A 14158-nucleotide genomic window follows, 5' to 3' on the forward strand; every position below is an offset into this window, starting at 1 on the left:
TTGAAGCATCAGTTCAAACTTTCTCGATTAAAAACCTTCGACTCTCCGCTCCAACTCCATCAACCACAACACTTCCACCAACTTCAATCTTCCAACAACAAAAACAACAACCATGTCCGCCACCATCAACGACGACGCCGTCAAGGCCGTCTCCAACCAGGAAGGCCAGATCGGCTCCCACGTCCCACCCTCCGAGCCTCTCGAGAAGGGCGGCGTAAGTCACTTCCACCCATCACTTCTCCTCCCATCTCCCCCTCTCCCCAAACATCACCACTAAAACCAAACCACGACACTAACTCCACAACCTCACAGCACAAGCCCGGCGTCCTCGCCACCAAAGCCGACAAAGCCCCCGAATTCCACGCCCAAACCCTCCCCGCCGGCAGCGCGCCTGCATCTCACACCCACATCCCCAACCCCACCACCTCCTCTCTCCCTCCCGACACCACCACCACCACATCCGCCAGCGACACCCTCCTCGGCGCCACCTCCGCCGATGTCTACACCGGCCTCGGCCACCCAGGCCAGGGCCAGACGTCGACCGAACTCCGCCACGACGGGTCGCACGGCCGCGCGAAGCAAGGCACCGGTCTCGTCGGCGTCGGCGCCGACACTGTGACGAACAAGGGCAGCGCCGTGGACGCGCACGACCCGGGTTATGCGAGCCAGCGTGCTCTGGACAAGGATGTCGAGACAGGAGCGAGAGGCACGGTTGGCGGACCGCCGGCGGAGGAGAGGCTGCCGGAGGGCGCGGAGACGGTGGCCAGCGAGGCGCCGAAGGATAGGGCGACGAGTGGGGTTGCGTCGGCGCTTGCTGGAAGTAAGTGAAGGGGAGAAGGGTGGGTTTCTAGTTCTTTAGTGATGGTGGTGTGCTTTTGAGGGGAGGGAAGGGGCACTGGTTTTGCCTTTTGCTTGCGTGTTTTATAATCTTGCGTTCTCTGCTGCAGGCAGAGGGATATTCTCTTAATCACAAAAAAAGGGATCATGATTAAATGAACAGAACTTAGAGAAATACAAAAGCTTTTCTATCAGAATAGAGCGGTAAAAAGTGCTCTGCGAGTCGTCAGTTTCCAAATATAACTTTAAGCTCATGTGGGATAACAGTACCTCACCTACGCACCTCATCTACGCAAGTCAGCACCGAATTCTACAACACCAGCACTTTACTAGAACGAACGAATCCTCAATACGCCAGTACATATGCCTCAGCAACCACGAATGCGGGGCTCCGCACACGCCTTACCAAATATCTAACCCCACCCAACGAATGACATACACATGAAGTAATGCCTACAAAGACAAACCCCGACTTCTGCTCAACAGAAACCTCTGAGCTCTTCCTAGAGCGAAATATAACGAGCAGCACAGTGTGAAAAGAAAAAAAAAGAAGAAATGAAGGAAAGGAAATGAAAGGCATAAAAAACGCCCAACCCACACACCATAACAAAAACAGCCTGAATCAAGGAAACCTGAAAAGTGGCCCACGCGGACCTTGCAGAACATCCATCTAGCGGCTCCTCTTTTGCTGGCTGCACGCCATACTCCTCCTTTTCTGGCTGTCAAGCTCAGAGTGACCTGTATTCCAGGCAAACAAGGTTAATTGACCAGATCTTTCGAGGAAAGAAAGGGTGGGATGGGACTCGTGTGATCGAGGTGGATGTGAGAAGACCATATTGTGATTGGATTTTTTTTTGTTCTTTGTGGGGAAAGGGCCATGAACCGTACTCCTTGATCAAAAGGGGGGGCAATGGAGGAATGAAAATATCCAACGGTTGTGTTCCCTGCCAAAATGCCATCTAATCCACGCCCTCCCGGCGCTTTGTCTTGTTGTATCCTCCATTAAAACTCGCCACTTTACATCTACTTTGAAATCCACACCCCAATGCCCATAGCGAACAGCGTCGATACATAATACATGAAACGAGAAAGGATGAAGCAGAGTCCCTCCCCTCCATCTCCTTTCCCTCCGTGGGAGACGATGTGCTCGGATCCAGTGCAACAAAGATATGAAATACTTACACGGCGCTGTAACCACCTCTCGAGCCACCGCCTTGAAACGAGCTGGTGATGCGGCGGCCAAAGTCCTTGACGAGGTAGGGCAAGTCGCGAATGGTGTCGCCATGGGGAACGGCGTCCCAGCCGCGAGCACCGTAACGTTCGTAGTTGAGCCAGCTGCCGAAGATGAGGTAGGCGGCGATGGAGAGAAAAAGGCTGGTGAAAAGGAGGCACACGTTAGCTGGAACGGGAGAGAAAAAAGAAACCACGGAGCGGATCCAACTTACATGATGATGACCCAAGTGAAGAAGCCCCAGTGTTCCGACTTGCCGCCGGGGCCCGAGCCGCTGTCGCCGCCGTCCTCGCACGCGTACTTGGTGTACCACGTAAGCCGCAGCACGTCCAGGTCGTCCTCCATCTTGTAGCTGACGAACTGCAGCGCCTTGCTCTTGTCCGTCTTGTTGTCGTCGTCATCGTCATCATCGTCGTCGTCGCTGTCTCCTCCCTCGTCATCGCCTTCCTTCTCATTCTCCTCCCTCGCCTGCAGCTTCGCCATCCGCCGCCTCATCTTGTCCTCCACCTTCTTCTTGTCGTCCTCCTCGTCGATGGTGTCGCGGTTGTCCAGGTCGGTTTCGGTACCGGTGCGGTTGCGGTCGCAGATGAACTCGATGAGGGCCTTCTGCTTGGTGCCCTTGCGGCTGTGGAACGGGTACTTGCCGCCCTTGAGCTCAAGGCGCAAGCCTTCCTTCTCCGCGTCGGCGTTGGAGTCGGAGCCCTTCAACTTCGTCCACCGCGGGTCCGCCTGGCCGCCCGACGACGCTGCGAAGTTTCCGGCGATGGGCACGACCTTTGTGATGGCCGACGTGTTATCCGCAGGGTTGTAGCTGGTTGTGACGCCGCATACTGTTTTTCCCAAAAGGAGAAGCCGTTAGCCCTTTCTTGACAACTCGTGTAAATTCTAGGCGAATTTCGACCGGATGGACGATAATAAGGATTTGGTATGGGTGGGGGGCTTTGTCTCGCTCGTTCCGGGTCATTGCCTACCTCGAGTGCCAGTCGGACACTGGTCCTTCTTATCCACGCCCTTGATCGGCTTGAGCGATTTGCAGATGTCGACGGTGAAGGTTGTGTTGAGCACCGCCGGCGGCTGCTTTTCTGTGAAGTACACCGACCGAGGGCCGCCCAGTTCGTGGAAGTCGTAGCGCGTGCCGTCGACGACGACGTCCTTGCAGTCGAACATGACGCCTGCCACTAGCGACGGGAACGCCGCGGTCAGGAGCAGTGCGGCAGCAGCCGTCATCGTCGCCGTTGTCGTGGAGCCTTGTGGTCGTCGCATTGTGTTGCGTGAGTGAGTCGTCGGGGGAGATGTTGCTACTCGCGTCGGATCGGTTGGTCCGCTCGTGGGGGAGCTGTTGGGAAGAGAGATGGAAGCCGTGTGATGGGTGCTAAGTGCTCGAGAACTTTCTATGTGTAACGTGTTATGGATCCGAAGGGCGGTAATGGGGGCTGCAGCTGGGTTTTGCAAGTTGTAAAGCTTGCGTTCAATGATGTAGGTAGACGGTGTACGTAGGTAGGTCAGCGACATTCCCGACAGCCTGGTTCGGGCAGTCGCTCTGACCGCCTGCCAAGCCCGCTCAGACACATTAGCAACGACCACTGCCCGAGGCACGCTTTCGGGCTCGGGGAGGCCCAGAAATTGTGAGACGATTTTCACACGGCAGTCTTCTACAAGAATTGATTGTTTTTGATTTTCATTATACTCGTGATTCTGTCTCTGCTCGAAAGTCCACTTGATCGTGGAATGAGATGGATATCTTCGGGAAGCTTCCCTCCTGATAAGCTTCATGCAGAGATTACTCTGCAACTACGGTACTCTTTCCCAGACCAAGTACGCACAGTGGTCATGATTTTGCTGGTTAGTTCGAGCTTAGATGGGATACCAATACGGGTCATAATTTCCTTGACGCCTGCGGAATCCAAGCTCCAATCCATCGTTCTTTGGTTTTGAAGTTTCGAAAATGCATGGTGAGCGCGACGAACGCATGCGGTAGCAATTCCTCAGTACGGCCTTGGTCCACGTCCTCCACGGCCCCTTCCATATCCACCTGAAGGCGGTCCGCCACTCGGTATCTCGCCTCTCCTCCACTCCCCCGGCGGCACTCCTCCGCCGCCGCCCAACCTTCCGCCGCCCTCGTACCTGGGACCTCCACCTCTCCTCCCATATCCACCACCGTAGCTCCTGTCGCCATAGCCATTCTCCCTCGGCGGCGGTCCTCCCCTCGACATGCCGTAATCTCTCGAAGAGGGGTAGCGGCTCGCAGGCGGCGGGCCCGTGGCGACGGAGCCGTCCGCGCCGGGCGGCAGGATGCAGCACGAGACGTAGTCGCCGATGACGAAGCGCGCGTCGGCCAGCGTCTTGTCGGCGTCGCCCTCCAGCCTATCCAATGCGCCGCGGCCATTTGTCGCCGTTGTAGTCGCCGCAGGGGCAGCAGCGTCGTCGTCATCCACGCCGGGCCCGCCTCCGCCGACGATGACGCTGCCGAGCTCCTTGCTCAGGTACCGGCCGGGGCCGCCAGGGCCACCACCACCAGCACCTGCAGCGCCGCCACCGCCGCCGCCGCTGCGCGTGTCTGGGAAGATCAGGCGGAAGGCCAGGCGCGTGCCGATGGCCGGGTCGGGAAGAAGCGAGGGCAGGGCGGAGACGAGCAGGTGCGTGAGCTCGCGCAGCGAGCACGTCGGCCAGGTGTAGATTTGCAGGTGCGGCGGCGGCGGGGCGGAGCTGTGCGGCGAGAACTCGTCGAGGCGGTGGAAGGCGTTGGAGCGGTAGAAGAGTTTCAGCAGGAACGGCGTTGTTGTCTGCCGGTCGACCTTCGCGGGGCCGCTCATGGTTGCGGGTGTAGTTTTGTTATCGTGCGGCCCCCAGTTTCGCGCGGGTAAATGATGTTGGCGCGTGTGCAGCTGTGCGGATGCTCTTGGGCAAGGCGCGACGGGTTGGATGGAGGCGCGAGTGTCTGCGAAGATCGAGGTGTCGTCGCGCAATGGCTTTGGTCGCGGGGAAGAATGCGCGCACGATGCCTGCTGGAGCTCAGCTATGAGGAAGGTGCGGTGCACCTCCGCTCGCCGCAGTTTCGCCGGCGCCCGCCTTCCGTGCAGCGAGCTGCTCTCCGCCATTCGACTCGCCATCTTTCTCTCATTTCCACACTACACTGGCCGCGAGCCGACCGCAGCCAAGATGGACTTCGCCAAGCTCATGTCCGCGCAGATCGAAAAGAGCAAATCCTCCTCGACATCGGGCGACTCATCCAAAAAGTACCTGAAGCGCTCCGAGGTCGAAGCCCAGCGTCAAGAGGCTTACCTTGCCGAACAGAAGAAAGCCGAACAAGAACGTCTAGAAAAGCTCGACAAGAAGCGCAAGCTCGAGGAGGAAGAACAGGAGCGCGAGCGCGAGCGCCAGGAGAAGAAGCGCCGCCTGGCCCAGCAGTCGCGAAAGCTGCGCGAGGAGGAAGAAGAGGCCGCGGAGCGCGAGCGCCGAAAGCGTCTGGGTCTGCCTGAATTGCCGCCGAAGGGCAAAGAGAGCGATAAGGAGGAAACACCGTTGCCCGATGGAGAAGAAGACATACCCGATGACGAGCTGGTCGAGAAGCTGCGTGCGCTGGAAGAACCCGCACGACTGTTTGGAGAGACACACAGGCAGCGCTTGAAGCGCTACAAGCGGGTCAGCGGCCAGTCCGCAGCCGCTAAGCTTTACGATGGTCCTATTCCGACTGCCTTGGAGCCCGTACCTGGAGGAGATATGCTGGTGCCGGGCGCACTGCCAAAGGATGATGCGGGCAAGAAATTCCTTGCGCGACAGCTTGGATCGTACTTCAACATGGTGTTGCGGGAGTGGGAAGTTGCGCTGGCTCAGCGTGAAGACGAAGTCAAGACCAGTTTCCAGGGAAAGCAGGCATACAACGCCATGGTCCAGGCTAAGGAGAATCTGCGGCCACTGTTCAGAAAGCTTGAGAAGGATGAAGTTGAAGACAGTGTGCTGGAGGCAGTCGTTGAGATTGTCAAGGCAGCACAAGAGAGACGTTATGTGGACGCCAACGATGGTTATCTCCGTCTCAGTATCGGCAAAGCGTAAGTCGGCCCTCATGCAGTCCTGTGGATGAATGCTGACCTTTGATGCAGTGCTTGGCCCATTGGTGTTACCATGGTTGGTATCCACGAGCGTTCAGCACGAGAGAAGCTACACGAGAGCGACAAGGCAACGGCGCATATTATGAGTGACGAAACGACAAGAAAATACCTGCAGAGCATCAAGCGATGCTTGAGCTTTGCGCAGACAAGGTGGCCACCGCATGACCAGCTGCAGCTTATGGGCTGAAAAGGGATCAAAAGGCGTTTGCAAAAATATAGATATCTAGTTGTTCAAGCAAATAAGACGTGATGGAGTTTGTGGGACCAGTAGAGGTACACCGAGTGAAATAGAGAAGCGGGCAGCAGACATGACGTCGCCGGCAGATTGGCGCCAAGAAATTCACCGTCTCCCGTGAAGAACACCATCACCTTGCAAACTACTGCAGCTACTCGACTTTCGTGCGTGTTCTTCCGATCCGAGTAAAAGCTTTCTGCGGGGAGAAAATCCGCGTCGGCCTCGGCACCACTCGAGACCCAACAACCGCAACCATGCACGAAATAGTGACTTTACAGTTCGGCCAGCAGAGCAACTATCTCGGCACGCACTTCTGGAACACCCAGGTACAAGGTCCCTGCATCCAGTCGAAAAATCGCGCTGATTTGGTCTGCGCCACAGGAGTCTTACTTCACATACGATGACCCGGAAAAGACTGCAGATGCAGCAGCGGCGGAGCCATCGCCTGTGGATCATGACATCCACTTCAGGCCCGGCATTGGTGCCGATGGGTCGGACACGTTCATGCCGCGCGCCGTGATATACGACCTCAAGGGTGCGTTTGGGAGCTTGCGGAAGATCAACGCCTTGTACGAAGCGGAGGACGATGGCGACGCAGCGTTGTGGTAGGTTTATTTTAATTCTTTTGTGTGACATATTCTCACGGCGGTCAAAATTTTTTATTTCTTTCGTGTATTTTTTTTTCATTCGAAAGAGCTTGGGTTCAAGAGCAATCCTTATTGAACATTATCGAGCAACAGCGGGGTATTTCTGATATCAACATCATTGCATCGGTCCTCCCCGTACGAAATGTTATCACCACCAGAACAACGTTATCGGTCTTTTTTCTTGAGCCAAATGGAGCCCTCTCATTCTACCCCGACACACGCTACAAACAGCTGACACACATCGCCACCATCGCAGGCCCGGCAGCACCATCACCCACCGCGCGACCGCCATCCCGCCGAGCGCGTACCAGCAAGCCCTGGACACGGGCCTGCAGCCGCCAGCGCTGACGACGGACACGGTGCGGTACTGGTCCGACTACAGCCGGGTGTACTACCACCCGAAGAGCCTGGTGCAGCTGCACGAGTACGAGCTGCAGTCACAGCTGATGCCGTTCGAGGGTTGGGGCGTGGGCGACGAGCTGTTCGCCGGTCTGGACAAGGAGCACGATCTGCTCGACCGGTGCGTTGGACTGAGACGTCAACATTCACGTGTGAGAAAGATACGAGCTGACGTGAAGTACGATACAGCGATCTCCGCCCCTTCATCGAAGAGTGCGACCAGCTGCAGGGCCTGCAGGTCATGACCTCCGTCGACGACGCCTGGGGCGGCTTTGCGTCCCGCTACGTCGAGCGGCTGCGCGACGAGTTCGGAAAGCTAAGCATTTGGGTCTGGGGGCTAGAAGAGGAAGAGAAGAAAGCTCGGGTACGTATATACATCCCCCCATTCCCCCGTCCATCCCCACCACTAACGCGCAAACCCCCAACAGGACAAACTCCTCCACCAACTAACCAACCACTCCCTCACCCTGCACGCCCTCTCCTCCACCGCCTCAACCTACATCCCCCTCTCCGCCCTCCCCAAATCATCTCTACCCCCTTACCTCCGCAACGGCCACATCAACCCGGCTTCCCGCTGGCACACCGCCGCCCTGCAGTCCATCCTGCTCGAAACCGCCACCTTGCCCTCCCGCCTCCGCGACCGCGCGCGCGCCGCGCCCCTCGCGCAGATGGAGGCCGTCGTCAACGCGGGCAGCGGCAACAGGCGGGTCGTCGAGGCGCGGATGAGCGTGGGCGAAGCGGCTGTGCTGCGGGAGGCGTTGGATGAGCGGGTGAGGGCGCGTGAGGCGGAGGAGCAGGCCGGCGGCGGTGGGAAGGCGGGGAGGAGGAGGAGGTCGTATGGGTATGAGAAAGATGGGCAGGAGGAGGATGAGGGGGAGTGGGATGTTGATCTGGCGAGGTTGGGGCCGGAGGAGCAGATGGTGCAGATGGCGAAGAGGGGGAGGGGGAGAGGGGGAGGTGGTGGGGTGAAGGGGTTGGGGAAGAAGGCGCATCTGTTTGGGCGGGCGGAGGCGCTGAGGGGCGCGTGGAGGGAGGAGGGGGAGGTGGAGGCGTTGAATCAGCGGGCGAGGGATCGGTTTGCGGGCGCGGAGATGGTGCAGAGGTGGGTTGTTTTTTTCATTGTTATTCCCTTTGCTGTTCTACTCTCGCTTTTCTCTCATTTTCTTTCTCTGTTCATATGGGAGGACGATACATGCTCACACGATGACAACAGGTACACCACTCCTCTCCTCTTCCCCGTCTTGGACAGCTACCCGCATATCTTCTCGTTCGAAAACCGCGACAAAGATGAGGGGCTCGCCGTGCGCACCGCACTGACGACTTCGTCGGCTATCTCTGGCCGTCTGCGGGCTATGGGTCAGCTGGTCGGCCGACTGATCGGCGTTGATCAGCGTGAAGAACTTTCCAACGGGCTGAAGACGCTTGCGGACGAGTACGAAGAGGGTTGGGACAGCGGACTGGAGGATAGCGAGGATGACGACGATGATGAGTAGGTCAGGTGCGACAGGAGGGGGCAGAGAGTGAGGCTGTGAGGAGTATCTTGCTCGTGAAGGAGGGGTTGCAGAAGAGAGGTGAAAGGTTAAATTGTTGACTGGGAGAAACTTATGACTTGGGTGAAGGGAAGGTGGCGATGAAAATGGGTTACTGGGGAGCCGAAACTCAACTCGTAGCTTTCGTGAATGGAAAGACTGAGTGTGTCAAACTTTAGCGGATGGAAATAATGAAGGACTGTGTAGAACCAGCTGAGTTGTGACGGGCAGCATAAGCCATAGTGGTGGCGATAGTGCAAACAGCAAGGCCAATGAAAAAGTAGTATGATGAATCAGCAATTTAAGATTGACAAGTGTGCAAAGATCATTTGGCCCCCTATAACGAACATGCAGGCAGCCAAGAAAAGTGGAAGTGGGATTGTTGAGATGTCTGCAGGCCAGAGCCCTAGGTTCTATTTCGGGAAGAAGACACGAGCAGGCGGCAGAAGGAATCATGAAGGGTGACAAGGCCAATGATCCTCATGGACCGTCGGGCCGGCCCATATCAATGATCAATGCTCAGGTAACACGAGATAGAGAGGGATAAGACAGCAAGTGGGCCGAGGCTGGCGCGATGAGCTCGCGGTGGCTTAAGTTGTGTTGTCCGGCGAACGAACGCGGCACAGCAGCTTCAAAGTCACGGTACCGGTTATTCTCGCGCACATTCCTTTGCTCCACATCCCGGACGGCACAGTCGCATCGCTTGTGCCGATCCCAGACCGGATGCATTCGAAGTGGCCACAATTTGGGGCGGCGGATTTGCCGGCTGCCGAACCAGCGAGCACCTAGGTTACCCCTCACTCGACCGCACGCAGATACGAGCGAGAAGGCCACGGGGATCATCCGCGTGCGGGGCGGGCAACTGTGTTAGGGAACGATGATGGGGACTATCGACGGGAGGCGGAAGGGCAGTTCGTATATAGCTGAAGCGAAAGGAATGTGAATGGGCAGAGCAGCGGGATACGAAAAGGATGGGTCAGTCGACCGTCCCAATGCGGCACGTCGGCTGGCTGGAAGGATTTAACGATGACGATGGAGATGGAGCTTCTACGGTGTTCTTCACGCAACGTCTAAGCCTGATTCGCCTCGCCTCGCTAAATAGTCAGTGGAAGCTGCTCCGCACCGAAACGAAAAATTTTCTCCGTTTGGCTTTGTCTTCTGTTTCTCGTCCGGTTTGGGGTTTTGAGTTTGGCAGACAGCGGTACTGCCGGCAATTGAAGCAAAAACGGCAATGGCGAAAGGTTGCCGTTAGTCATGCACATGGCGAGAGGGAGGAATACCACGGTTCAGCAGCGGCCAATGGAAAGCTTGAATGGGCAGCTGAGGGCATTCTCAGTGGCTGAAAGTGAGCGTTGGCCGGTACGCTTTGTGGGGCGGGCGAAAGCTGGCTTCAACCGGTAACATGTGTCAGCGGGAGGGGACGACCTTTTATGAATGGTGACGGAGAAGGTGCAGTTGTGAGATTAAACTGCGCTGATCGTACTAGCGCAGCGCGGAGGATGAGCGGCGATCTTCACGGCGCGCCCGTTCGAGCCGTGCGTCTCCAGTTTTCCAGCGGGCCAGGCACGCACTTGGCGCGCTGCCATTCGAAGGCCAAAAGGCCCGTTTGGACGAAAAGAGAGCCACCGACGTGATGCGCTGACACGGCTGCCAACCGCGAAGCGGCGTGCCTGAGTAGCAGTGAAACGGACGCAGGAACGCGCCGCAGCGCTGACTATATGGCGGTGGAGATGAGCTGACGGACTGCAGTCCGCGGGCCATAGCGCGGCGGTTGAGCGGGCTGGGCTTTGATGGCTTTGCTGATGAGTCGCATGCGGTGGCCGGTGGAATGAGAAAGAGCTCGCGGTTCTTGTCGAAGCCACTCGGCGCCCACCACGACCAGCCCGCCTGCAAGCAATCGGCCTCAGGCCAATCATCGATGCTGCGCGACTTGTCCACCCATGCTGCTGCATGCATTCAGTACACACGAGCTCACGGCCCTGCTGACAGCAGATGCAGCAGCACGAGCTGCAGCCTGCTGTGGGGTGACTGGACTCGGGTCCTCGGCAAAAGTAGCGGCCGCCCGGCGCCGTTGCACGCGCCCGCCCGCCGGCCACCGAGACTCTGCTATTCTTGTCGTCGGCCGCAAACAAGCAAGCAACGCCTCGCCACCTCTGAGACAGCCCGTGCCCCCAGCTGCCCAGTGCCGCCCGAACAGACGGTTGCCCGCACCGCTGCACGCGAATCCTGTTGCCCCGCCCGCCCAAAGCTTGGCCAATGACGCTATGGTTCCACGGCTTCTCCGCCTCTCGTCCACGAGAAGAGGACTGTGCATCTGCAGAAACCCTCTCCAGATCCGTCGACGCTGTGCCGCATCCGCTTTCGGCTACTAGGTGAGTTAATTGTGCTGTACGAAGGCAATTGGCGTCGGAGCGGGCAGTGTACCGGACGGGCCGGCCGTGGCTTGTCTCTGACTTCCAATATTTGCCTTGCTGGAGGGCTGGGCCGGTGAGTGGTGAGAGCAGAGGCCCCCCGGTCGGCGCGGTGCCTGCCTAGCATCTGCTGTTGAGCCGGCTGCATTAGCTCCTCTGGGCATGCCCTACCACCGACACCACGCCGTGCCAGATCGCCTGGCTATACGAGATGCAGCTCGGTGCAGGGGTGACCCACCGCTCATGAGAGCCAGATGAGATCACAACCGTTAAGCTTCCTGCCCGGCATGCAACCCTACCCAAAACGGATTGAGAAAAGCCTGCTGCTACCGTGCATATAGAGAGCCTCTTCCTGCCTCCGTTTGCATGGGGCATAAATCAAGAAGCCAGCCCCGTGCTCGCCTCCAGCCTCCCATATACAGCAACTCGCTCGCTACGGTTGCAGTGTATCCCTCGTTATATCTTCCCCAGCCCTCTGCTCTGTCGCTATCCACTCAGCGCTGTCACTGAAGACGCCGGACAACATGCGTGGCTCCCTCGCTCTACTCGCCCTGCTGGGCTCTGCCCACGCTTGGGAAACGGCCTGGACCAAGCCGCTATGGAATGGCACTTGGCCAAGCGGCGAGACGTCTACTCTGTTCACCTACGTGACCACCACCATCTGCCCCATCACCTCGACCTGGGAGCACACGACTTACACGACGTTGACCACTTCAACTCTCACCATCACTTCGTGCAAGGGAAAATGCACCTACACTCCTCCAGCACCTCCCTCCTCCACTTACGTGCCTCCCCCTCCTCCGCCTTCCTCTACTTACGTTCCTCCTCCTCCTCCTCCTACGACTTACGCTCCACCACCACCTCCTGCTCCTACTACCTACGCTCCACCACCGCCTCCTCCTACCACTTACGCTCCTCCTCCGCCACACTCCTCCAAGCCGCCTCCGGTGTATCCTAACAGCACCTACATTACGACCACCTTTACCGAGCACACGACCACTTACACCACCATCTGCCCCATCACTTCTTCGACCATCTCGACTACTACGGAAACGGCGGTCATCACTGTTCCTTGCCACAAGTGCTCGGGCGGCATCACCACCACCGAGACCATCACCACTTACACGACGACCTGGTAAGCATTCCTTTATTCATCCACGCAGAACACCGAAATTAACACTGCATCCAGCCCGATCACGACGTCGACGACTTCGTACATTACCACCATCATCACGAAGCCGACCACGAAGCCGACTTACGTTCCTCCTCCCACGACTTACGCTCCCCCTCCCCCTCCCCCGGAGACGACCTACGTTCCTCCCCCTCCTCCCCCGGAGACGACCTACGTGCCTCCTCCTCCTCCCCCGGAGACCACGGAGGTTCCCCCGCCGCCGCCGGAGACGACGACGACCAAGATCACGCCCAAGCCGTCGACCATCTACCAGACGACGACGCTCACCAAGACGTGCCACAAGTGCGAGTCCGGCAGCACCACCATCGTCACCACCGTCCCCGTGCCGCCGCCCTCCTACTCTCCGCCGGCGCCTCCATCGTACTCTCCCCCGGCTCCGCCTTCGTACTCTCCCCCGGCCCCGCCGTCCTACGCTCCCCCGCCTCCTGTGCCCTCATCTGAGGTCTCCCCGCCGCCGCCCGTGACGACCTACGCTCCTCCTCCCCCTCCTCCTCCTCCGCCGGTCGAGTCGAGCTACGTCCCGCCGCCGCCTCCGCCTGAGACCACCTACGCTCCTCCTCCTCCGCCGCCGGTCGAGTCTTCCTACGCCCCGCCCCCGCCTCCGGTCGAGTCGTCCTACGTGCCCCCTCCGCCGCCGCCGGTCCACCCCAGCTACGTCCCGCCGGCGCCGAGCGTCCCCCCCGTCGTCCCGGTCCCCTCATCTGAGGTCTCTCCCCCGCCGCCTGTCGAGACGACTCCCACGCCGGTGCACAGCACCTACGTGCCGCCGGCCTACACGACGCCGTCTGCCAGCGCGCCGCCCGAGTTCACGGGTGCGGCTGTCGCGGCGCACGGCGGCAAGCCGGTCGTGGCTGTGCTTGCGGGTGTGGCCGCTGCTTTTGCGCTCGTCTGAGCGGGTGGCATCCGGCACACTACGGATGGTTCTTTAATTTATTTGTAGCAGTTTATTTTCTCTCTCTTCTTACCGGCTCTCTCTGACGACGAAATCATCATCATGAGATACAACAAACACTTAATGTGCCCGGCACTTTAGCACTACGTGTCGGGCCCGTCACGCTCCTTTACGATACCAATGAAGGGATTACTAAATGGGAAAATGGACAGGGCGGGAGTTTTGTTCATTCGGGTCTATCGGGATATGGCGAGGGAAAGGGGGTAGGCGGGGGCATGGCCTACCGTCGCGAGGGTTGGCGAGAATGTTTATTGGTTAGATTACTGTTCTGAAGTGAGACGACACAACTCCGGTTGTGATCGTAACGGCCTCTCTGCTGCACATAGGATTAGATCCGTTTGTAGTTTGGTTGCCTCTTAATGCTGATTGCTTTCATGCCCTCATACTGCTCTGCCTATCTGCTCTCCGAAGCTTGCCGTGCGATATCCCTCTTGCTTCCCTATCGGTCCGCTCCCTGCATATGCGCGGTCGACGAATACTTGTCTCGACGGAAGAAACACCGATGTGATGTCAACGTGCGGTGGGTGGCCTATTCACCAGCCAGACAGGGACATGGGATGGATGGATCATCCGATCACCTCTCAGACGTATCGCATCTTCTCTCCCCCTCTTTGAC

General features: G+C 58.3%; 6 protein-coding genes across 6 annotated transcripts; 4 read left to right on the forward strand and 2 right to left on the reverse strand.

Moving 5' to 3' along the window:
- Window positions 1-112: 112 nt before the first annotated feature.
- On the forward strand, window positions 113-828 carry LTHEOB_5268 (uncharacterized protein; the record flags this gene model as incomplete). The annotated part of the gene is made up of 2 exons (XM_035514394.1): window positions 113-214; window positions 313-828. 2 exons carry the CDS (start codon window positions 113-115, stop codon window positions 826-828), a joined length of 618 nt encoding a protein of 205 aa, XP_035374136.1.
- Window positions 829-2015: 1187 nt separating this feature from the next.
- On the reverse strand, window positions 2016-3331 carry LTHEOB_5269 (Autophagy-related protein 27; the record flags this gene model as incomplete). Its single annotated transcript, XM_035514395.1, has 3 exons — window positions 2016-2211; window positions 2283-2898; window positions 3040-3331. The coding sequence occupies 3 exons, from the start codon at window positions 3329-3331 to the stop codon at window positions 2016-2018; spliced, it is 1104 nt and encodes a 367-aa protein (XP_035374137.1).
- A 722-nt stretch (window positions 3332-4053) lies between these two features.
- On the reverse strand, window positions 4054-4881 carry LTHEOB_5270 (Sin3-associated polypeptide sap18; the record flags this gene model as incomplete). The annotated part of the gene is made up of 1 exon (XM_035514397.1): window positions 4054-4881. One exon carries the CDS (start codon window positions 4879-4881, stop codon window positions 4054-4056), a length of 828 nt encoding a protein of 275 aa, XP_035374138.1.
- A 346-nt stretch (window positions 4882-5227) lies between these two features.
- LTHEOB_5271 (mRNA splicing factor) lies at window positions 5228-6364 on the forward strand (the record flags this gene model as incomplete). The annotated part of the gene is made up of 2 exons (XM_035514398.1): window positions 5228-6117; window positions 6169-6364. 2 exons carry the CDS (start codon window positions 5228-5230, stop codon window positions 6362-6364), a joined length of 1086 nt encoding a protein of 361 aa, XP_035374139.1.
- A 302-nt stretch (window positions 6365-6666) lies between these two features.
- On the forward strand, window positions 6667-8951 carry LTHEOB_5272 (Beta-glucosidase; the record flags this gene model as incomplete). Its single annotated transcript, XM_035514399.1, has 6 exons — window positions 6667-6738; window positions 6794-7017; window positions 7316-7579; window positions 7648-7822; window positions 7887-8560; window positions 8672-8951. 6 exons carry the CDS (start codon window positions 6667-6669, stop codon window positions 8949-8951), a joined length of 1689 nt encoding a protein of 562 aa, XP_035374140.1.
- Window positions 8952-11922: 2971 nt separating this feature from the next.
- LTHEOB_5273 (uncharacterized protein) lies at window positions 11923-13482 on the forward strand (the record flags this gene model as incomplete). Its single annotated transcript, XM_035514400.1, has 2 exons — window positions 11923-12533; window positions 12588-13482. The coding sequence occupies 2 exons, from the start codon at window positions 11923-11925 to the stop codon at window positions 13480-13482; spliced, it is 1506 nt and encodes a 501-aa protein (XP_035374141.1).
- Between the last annotated feature and the right edge of the window lie 676 nt (window positions 13483-14158).

Source organism: Lasiodiplodia theobromae, assembly GCF_012971845.1.
Source record: "Lasiodiplodia theobromae strain AM2As chromosome Unknown scaffold_14, whole genome shotgun sequence".
In the NCBI taxonomy this organism is placed as follows: Eukaryota; Fungi; Ascomycota; class Dothideomycetes; order Botryosphaeriales; family Botryosphaeriaceae; genus Lasiodiplodia; species Lasiodiplodia theobromae.